The sequence below is a fragment of the Microcebus murinus genome, chromosome 12 (assembly GCF_040939455.1).
Source record: "Microcebus murinus isolate Inina chromosome 12, M.murinus_Inina_mat1.0, whole genome shotgun sequence".
Lineage (NCBI taxonomy): Eukaryota > Metazoa > Chordata > Mammalia > Primates > Cheirogaleidae > Microcebus > Microcebus murinus.
The window spans coordinates 90,512,401-90,521,649 of NC_134115.1; the positions used below are offsets into that span (position 1 = coordinate 90,512,401).

Below are 9,249 nucleotides of genomic sequence, written 5' to 3' on the forward strand. Positions count from 1 at the left end.
AACCTGGTGGGAGTGGAGAACAGCTGATCTGCCACCGGGGCACATGAGGGTCAGAAAAACAGGTCCAGACTGGCCTGGAACACGGCAAAAACAGTGTTCTATCCTCAAGCACAACGACTGCCATGCAATCAGCATGTGCTCAGGCCAGAATTCACTGTGTTTAATGCCAGGAAACAAATATTCATTCTCCAATAGAGTGAGAATGGGTAGCTCTGGCCACAGATAGTGGGAATTAGTAAAGCACTGAAATAGGCTCTGAGGAAATGGCAGCAGAACTTGATGACTTCCCAATCATTCCTGATTGTGGTACCATCAATTGCCCCCTTCCTTTCATCATGTGAACAAAGTCAGGGCTCTAATCAAAAGCAAGCATGACCTCCTTCCCCCAAACAAAACAAAACAGCCCCCACCACCAACACAGGCACCTAACTACAAAACCTACTGCATGACCATGGGTCTGGGTACCAAAGGAAGGGCTGAGATGAAATGACGACTGACCTGAGCCCGTCTGGGATCTCACAAGAGCATCTCTGCCTTCCAGCAATGCAGGAATAGTTTGCTTCTGAACACTGGGGCCACCCAAAAGAAAGAACACATCTTATCTATACTACTCATTATGTTTATGAGCAGATACACAGGCTACCTAAAATGCAATTGCCCCATACTTTTATTTGTTTATCAAATGTCACCTTAGAAGTTACCTAAACATTCAAGCGAAGGTGCCAACAAACTTTTGATGATTAAAAGTATAAAACCCTAGTTAAATTTTGGGAACTTAGCTGAAAATGGTGAGGCAAGTCAGAGACTGGCCATTCTATTAAACTGATTTTTTTTGAACATTGGAAAAGCATGACAGCAAATTAGAGTTGCCACAAAAGCGTATCATATACTCTCTTGCCTTCTGCAGCAGGAATATGGACTATAATGAAACATAATGGAAAGATTTCCATGCAGATTAGCAAAAGGAAGTTTGCAAACTACCCAGACAGTCAGCAGCAGCTGTCCGTTCTCTAAGAATAGGTGATGGACACACCAAGATATATGTCTACATGTGTATTTAAAGTCAACAAAAAAAGGATACAGAAATCATCTAAATTTGATTCTTAAAACAAAAAAACCGGTGGGAGGTTCCTTAACTTAGTCTTCAATAGTCTTATTAATTTTTACTGATAAGTAAAAAGTGATCATTATTAAAACATACAGAAACATACATCCTCAAAACAAGGAAGTTCGCCTCCCCCCACACCTTTTACTCCTTTATTTCTATTTTCCAGGAGTCATCACTACAACAAACACTTAAAATATTTTTTAAGTATCCCATTATATCCAACCAAACATTTACTCCTGTCATTTTGGTTGACCCTAATTCTTACCACTAAACAACGACACAATTCTGTATTTTGGTCGAATTATTTTCAGGGAAGCAGACAAGAGTGGATCTCATACAGAACACTTTCTGGACCAGACATCTCGTGACTTTTAGAGCTGAGGGCAGAAATGGATGGAAACCCAGTCCCTCCATTTAACAGGTGGAGAATTGAGTGGCTGAGTGACATGACAAGCCCTCTATGGTCAATAACCTGGCATTCTTTTCTAATGCCATGACATGAACTTGCTCTGCCCTCCACAGACAATTCAGATTTCATCTGTTTATACCCACTTAAGCCCTAAGAAAATCAAGATTAAGCTTGGAACTCTTACCGGGTCATACTAGACATTTTTAAGACTGTATTTATTGTGGATATCTAAAAGAGAAGACAAAAAAACAAATATTTTTTCTTTAACAATTTTTTGATACAAATATATTTGATGGAAATGACACAGAAAATGAGAAAATATTGGGATGACACTGACAACTAAGATCAAACTAAGATCCTCTAGCCAGTGGTTCTCTGCTGGGGGTGATTGTGCATTCCTCCCAACCCCCTGGGACACATGGCAATGTCTGGAGAAATTTTTGGTTGTTACAACTGGGGGAGAGGATGCTAATGGCACCTAGTGGGTAGAGCTCTGGGATGCTGCTAAACATCCTATGACGCACAGGACAGTCCCCAATACGAAGAGTTATCCAGCCCCAAATGTCTACAGTATCAAGGTTGAGAAACTCCGCTTTAACCTGTACCCTAAAGAAGGGATAGGTAAGCTATGACCATATGAGCAAAGGAAATCAAGACTGCCTTAAGTTTTTTCCTCCTTGCTCATAATCCTGAAAACTCAGTTAAAAAAAAAAAAAAAAAAAAAGCAAAAGCATCTATTTGTTTGTACAAAATGCATTTTAAAACAGGCTCAAATCTCTAAAACTATAGATGTCCCTAACAGCAAGATGCCAACATAGTTCCCTCTCCTATGGTCATTGTGACATCTGCTACCATGAATGGCTTCAATACCACATGTACCTAGTAATTAAGAAGCTGTTAAGTCCAATAAATGAAGTCCTAGTCCTAAATTGCATTAGGTGAGGAAAGTCCAGTTCTTTAAAAAAAAAAATAAAAAAGGAGAGGACAAGTGGGGGTCAGGAAACAGTGAACAGTAACCTAAACACACTTGAATTGTCCTAAAAGAGTTAGCATATCAATCTGAGTTCATTCAGATAACTTGGAGCAGAAATAAACATTCTTCAATTTCTCTTCCTAGAACTGTCACTTCACAGACATTCTGAATGAACAAACACACGAAAAACACTGACCCATTAAATACTGAGAGATACTTACTAAATGTGGGTGAAGGCCCAATTCATGAAAAGCAGCTGAAGTAAACACTTTTTCTTGCACCTGTTTTACTACAGGTCTGCAAATGATGAACAAAAACCCAGGCATCAGTTCCCATATTAACAAAGAAAAATGCAAAACACAATTCCTTTTATTCCTGAAGTGCATTTGCACCTGGACATACCTGTGGAGTTCTGGAATTTCAGGGTTGTTTTTAAACAACGATGAAGTCTTAATGCACCGTTTGTCCTCTTGGTTTCTATCATTTGTGCTAACTGAATACTTCTTTGGAGAAAACGTTTTTTGTGTATTCCCCTTAAAAGTCCTTGGAGTTTCTTTAACACTAGTTTTCTTGGCTGGGAGAAACGATGTTTCATTTCTCCGTTTTGCTGGGGGAGCCTCACTGGACGCTCGGTACTTTCTTTTGGTAGCCTTTGCTTGCTGCGTTGTTCCCAAAAGGAAAGATCAACAAGAGATGCATTAGTCCATGAAGACAGACCTCAGAGTGAAGCCTGACTGCCCACAGAATTGCATCTCTCCCAGCAGAGATCATTATGCCCCATATGTCAAGCAACAGTTTAGGGTTTGCAATCAGAATCTTTGACTCAGCTTTTTCCAAAAGAAAAAAAAAGACAAAATCTAACCTCATTCATCCACTAGACCTCACCATCCATCTTAACTATTAAATCAACCAAGACGAGGGTGAGGATCAAGAAGAGAGAAACATTTTTCGAGCTGAATGTTAACCAACAGAGTCTGTTATAAGGGAAGCAAGAACCCACCTTGTGAAGTGTGCATACTAAGTAAATCCGTATGCCTAGAAATCCATTTATCCAAGGAGAAAAGGGTACGGGGAAAATGAAGTATTTCCTCTCCACGGGCAAAGCACACTGGAGACTAGGCAGGGGAGAGGGATGAGTGGGATGCCACATCCTAGCTCATGCCCAGGAAGCAGAAGCCTTCATTACATTTCTACCCTAGTGCTTGGATCTGTCATCCTCTCCCCTCAAGCTGCTCCTCCAGATTCAGGCGGTCTGGAGACAATTCCTAGTTGCCGTTCCCATTCCAAATGAGAAATGCTGCTTCATCCATCACTTCTATTACAATTACTTCCAACCCTCCTTGCCTTTCGAATCCTCACCTGATCACCGATTACAGGGTACACACCACTAGCTATCCCCTGACTGCTGTTTCTTATTTCCATAACACGAGCATGGTTAAAAGCATGATGTCCAAACTTCCCCCAGGAGAAGAAACATCCAATTCCTCTATTTTCTTTGGCCTAATCTTCTGATTTACAAATGAATGTAAGAGCATCCCTTAAGTAGCCAGTGCTTGTTACTCTGGAGTTTTGGTTTCTCTTAGAATATGTTATTTTCTTCTTTGCTTGAAATAATGACTTGGGTTTACACATTGGCTTTCTTTACCATGCCTGTCAGATGCAGACTAACCTACTAATAACAGTAGTTCTTTGTTCTTGGCAACCAAAGGATTCCTTTATATAAGTAATTCAATAAATATAACTTCAAATATTTAGTATCAATAAAATACTGACCAACCTCATTTTACAAATTTATTTTTACAAAGTCCCAAGTTTATGAATTTTCAGATTAAAGAAATAGATAAAGTTTCACATCTGTTGAATCATTTGCAAGACAGTAAGAAATTTGCAAATGTCACCTGATTCATTGATCTACAGACTCCTGGAGCACAAAAACTCCTAAAGGCCACTCCCACCGTGCCTGGAATTTCTGTTATAGATTCCTTAGCAGGTGGCCTTGCGGCCTCTGCCTGCACACCTCCTGCATCCCCTCAGGCAGCCCACGCTGCTCATGACCAATTCTAGGGATTAAGAAGCTGTTTATGACATTGAGGCAATATCTGCCTCCCTGAACGTCTAACCTATTTGTCTGAGGTGCGATTTCTGCAGCAACACAGAACAAGCTTACTCCTCTTGTGCATAACATTCTTTCACATACTAAATAACTTTCTTTTCTTTCTTCTTTAGACTGTATTCCAAACAGGACACAGACTTTAGATCCCTTATCATCCCTTTACTCCTATATCAACATCTATCTAAAAGAAAGTACGCAGAGTTAAGCACAATATTAAATAGGCTTTCCATTGCTCTTAGGCTAAAATTAAAAATCTATAAAATAATCTACAAAGCCCTTGGAATCTGATCTCTGCCCATCTCACCAATCTCTAGCTTTGACCTCTGCTACCCTAGTCTTCCTTAAATTCCTAGAATGTACCATGCTCCTTCCCTCCTCTGGGTCTTAGCATGTGCTATTCCCACACCTAGGAATCCAACCCTCCCACTGGCTGGCTAACTTATACTCCATCCTCACAAGAGCCTTTCCTGACCTCTCTCTACCCAGTCAAGCCAAGGTTCCCCATTCTTGGCTCTCCTGGCACCCCTAAGTATAAAACCATAAATCCAACCTGTATCAGGACCGTAGAGGAGGCACATGCAAAGGGCTACTACAGGAGTATAAAAAGATATTAGGTCATTAAATATGAAATGTGCAACTTCAAATCAAAAGTGTAGTTCATTAGATCTCAAACAAGAAGCAGTACAATTAGTCAAAGTATATGCCTAAACTATGACACAGCTTTGCCATCTTAATGGTAGCTTGTTTTTGCCAGCAGCAAAGAAGCCAGGAGAATGGCAATGAAATTGGGAAAGGCGTTTTCCACAGCTTCTTGAATATTTTTCCTTGAAAGAAGTGGTCCAAAGCCTAGAAGAAATGGTAGTCAGTTGGTTCAAGGTCTGGTGAATATGGTGGATGACAGAGAGTTTCCAAGTCCAGCCTCTGTAGTTTCAGTGGCATTGTTTGTGCAACATGTGGTCGAGTGTTGTCTTGCAAGAGGATAGGCCAGTCTCTATAGACCAATCTCAGCTGCTTAACTGCAAGCATCCTCATCATTTCGTACAACTGGTTGCAGTAGATATCTGCTGTAATTGACTAGGCAGGTTTCATGAAGCTGTAGTGGATAATACCAGTGCTGGACCACCAAACACACATCATTAGCTTTTTTTGATGAATATTCCATTTTGGACTGTGTTTCGGCACTTCATCTTTGTGCTAAACACTAGCTACTGTTAAAAAGAATACATTTTCATCACATGCAATAATATGGTGTAGAAACAGTTTGCCTTCATGTCATGACAGCAAAGAAAGGCAAGCTTCAAGACAATTTCTCTTCTGATGGTGGTTTAATTCAAGTGGTACCCATCTATCCAACTTCTTTACCTTGCCAATGTGTTTCAAATGACCCGATATTGTTGGAATAGTAATGTCAAACCTTGCTGCTAATTCATGCATAGGTTGAGATGGATTTGCTTCCACTACAGCTTTCAGCTCATCTTACCCACCTTGGTCTCAGGTCACCCACACAGCTCATTTTCAAGATTAAAATCACCACTAAGGAACATCTCAAACCATCAACGTACTATGTGTTCATTAGCCCCATCCTTCCCAAACACTTCATTGATATTTCGAGCTGTCTGTGCTGCATTGGTTCCATGATGGAGCTCATATTAAAAAAAACAAAACAAAACATGAATTTTTGACTTATCCATAAATTCACAAAAATTACTCTAAAAAAAGTGAAAGACAATCACAAGCCAAATCATGCTTTTGAAAGACTGAGGGTGTACCTTCACAATAAAAATAAAACAAGAAATGTCAAAGTGAAATGTCAGAGATACAACTGTCAACTTAGTACTTAAGGAAATGGGACATTCCATACTTAATAACCTAATATGTAGACTAACACAGCCCATGACAACAGAAGGCAGGCAAGGATACAAAGCTTCATGAAGGGCATTTAAGCAGAGGGAGCAAGGACATAACCAGACCCATTAAAAATCAGCTATGCAACATTAAGCAAGTCACTTCCCTCTGAAATCTCTATTCCCTCACCTGTAAAATGAGAGGATTATGGCAGATGATCTCTAGGGCCCATCCCACCCTAAGAGTCTAAGATGCCATGCCTTCGATATTAATAAACATTTGAGTAGTTACAATACGCCAGGCAGAATGCTAAGTACTTACACGAATTATCTCATTTACCTATACAGGTAGTGGTATCATCCCATTTTAAGATGAGAACACTAAGGCAGAGATGTAATCTGTCCCAGGATCACTGAGGGAACCAGGCTTTGCCTAGGCATCATGAGCCTACATTTTGGGATTCTGATGGTAAAGTATGCCATTTATTAATTGTATCCTGTTTGGTTAGGAAACATTATGTGTAGTTTGATTCCTATTTTGAGTTGTTTTCTAGGAGGATATACACCAAAATGTTAACAAGAGTATCTCTAAGTATGGGAACTATATGTGGGGTTCTTTTATCGTCTTTCCAAATTTTCTATATATTAGCTAACCATCCCAGGTTCAGGCTACCAGCAAATGTGGTCAGCATATCCTTCATGACATCAACAAAAATGTAGACAAGGCCACTGCAGACACCTGTCATTTCATTAATCCCATTCTGATAAGGTGGTTCAAGCAATCACAAAAACACATACCCTACATTTATTGATTCAATTCATTCAATAAAGTTTTATTAAATGGTGCCTACATGTTAGTTACTAGGCTCTGAACATGACACATGCACCTCACTGACCTCCTGTTGCAGCAATCTATTACCCAAGATGAAGCCAATACTACTTTATTTTTTATTGTTGGCAATTATTAAGTGACTTTATGAGCTAGATAATGTACAGTGAGTCTTTATGTACATATGTCTTTGAATCCTCACGATAACTCCTCTATGAAGTAGAAATGATTGTTCCCATTTTATGAATAAGAAAAGTGAAGATCAGAGAGGTTAATAACTTCCCCAAGGTCACAGAACTAGTGTGTTGTAAGGCTGGCATCCAATTCCAGGTCTATCCTACTTCAAATCCCATGCTCCCAATGGCTCTTCTATACTTCTCCCGCCCTCCTGCCTTCCACGTAGATGCTGTTACACCGGCTAACTGAAGACTCTTTACTTCCAAACATCTAAGTCCTGAAGCTTGATTTTTCTCTAAAACAATCACCAAAGATAATCTAGACAGCGAATGTTAACTGGTGTGAGTGTACACGTGAACTCAAGGAATTTCAGCTTCAACATACCGGTTAAACTGAACTTATTTTGGCAATTGATTTTTCTATGAAATTATGTGTTGCTTTCTCAGGGAAGATAAAAAAAAGATTAAAAAAAAAAAGACTGCCTTCCCCCCTCCTTGGCACTAGATTGCCTCCTTCCTGGTCTTTGCAGCGAATTTATGCGTTTACAACAGCCTTTCTGCCCTGAGGTCTTTCTCTTTTCTTGTAGATAAAAATCAACCATCCCAGAAACCAGTTTTCAGTTCTTGCTTAAGTTAATTTGAAGGCACCTTTCTCCTCTCTAGTAAAGGGATGACATTGGTGAATCGAGTTTTCTTTTCCCCCTCCATTGCACGTGGATGAAGACCTATCCTATTTTTGAAAGCTCTTCCAAGAAACTTACGGTCTCCAGCCCTCATCACTGAGACAAACGGCCCTTTCTTAGGGTTGAAGGAAACGGCTTACAGACGCTGGAAGTCTTGGCCTGGGACTCACGCGGGGGCATCAGTTTCTCCCGTCTACGGGAGACAGGCTCCAATCCCTCACACTGCTCCCCCACGCCCCCCAAGCGGCGCTGGCCACAGGAGCCAGCTCCTCGCCCCTCCCTTCCCAAGAACGTCCCCGCGGGTGGTGGCTCTGTCAGAGACGCGTGTTTCCGAGCCGCTTTTGCAGAAGTTGCCAGGCGTCTCACTTTGCTCCCTTAACTCCGTAAACGACTCGCAGCCCAGCCCCGAGGCACGGCGGCAGCACGCGGCGCGGCGAGAGCCGGGCTGGCACGGAGCGGAAGCCGGGTCACAACTCACCTGGCCCGCCTGGGCCCGGGGTCGTCTGGAGAACGTCCTGGGGGCGGCGGCCACGTCGAGGAGCGAGACGTCGGCGGCTGCCATGGCCGGCGGGGCGCGGGGAGCCGCCGGGGGCCCGGCGTGCAGACGGCTCGCGAACCGGGACCCCACGTGGGACGCTCGCGAGGACCCCGCGCAGCTGCCCCGCCGGGGCCGGAAAGGCTCCACGCCACTCGAACCCACCCCGATGAGTGCCCGCGGCGGCGGCGCCGGGGCGTGGTGGCAAGGCCGCCCTGCGTCCCTCGAGGCGTGGCTGTGGGGATGCCAGTTTACATTCGGCCCGAGAGTTCACGCTTGTGAAGCTCTCCAATTGCCCCTGAGAAACAAGAGGCGAGCGCCATCACACCGACGTGCCCTTCCTTTGCCGCCGCGTGGCTGTTTCCTCAGCACTTTAGTACCTAATGCGTAGCTCCTAGTCCCGGTAGACCTCTAAAAGGGCCTGGGGCTCAGCCCCAGGGAGACGGCGGTGTCCTCAAGGTCCCCTTCTCCTCACCCGCTCGCGGGCCGACCCCGGTGCTTCGATTCGGCCTGCTAGACAGGCGCGTTTTCTAGTCAGGCAGCTCCTTGGCCACCTGGCAGGGCTGCGTCGCCTGGCAA

At 43.0% G+C, this 9,249-nt stretch overlaps 1 protein-coding gene across 1 annotated transcript in view; it reads right to left on the bottom strand.

Annotated features, from left to right (window-relative positions):
• The window catches only part of DDX31 (DEAD-box helicase 31), a 72,545-nt gene extending 63,439 nt beyond the window's left edge, over positions 1-9,106 (bottom strand). The window contains 5 exon segments of the mRNA XM_012744127.2: positions 499-569; positions 1,702-1,745; positions 2,712-2,787; positions 2,893-3,149; positions 8,614-9,106. Of these exon segments, the coding sequence (XP_012599581.2) occupies positions 499-569; positions 1,702-1,745; positions 2,712-2,787; positions 2,893-3,149; positions 8,614-8,697 (532 nt within the window). The 5' untranslated portion in view covers positions 8,698-9,106.
• Positions 9,107-9,249: the final 143 nt, after the last annotated feature.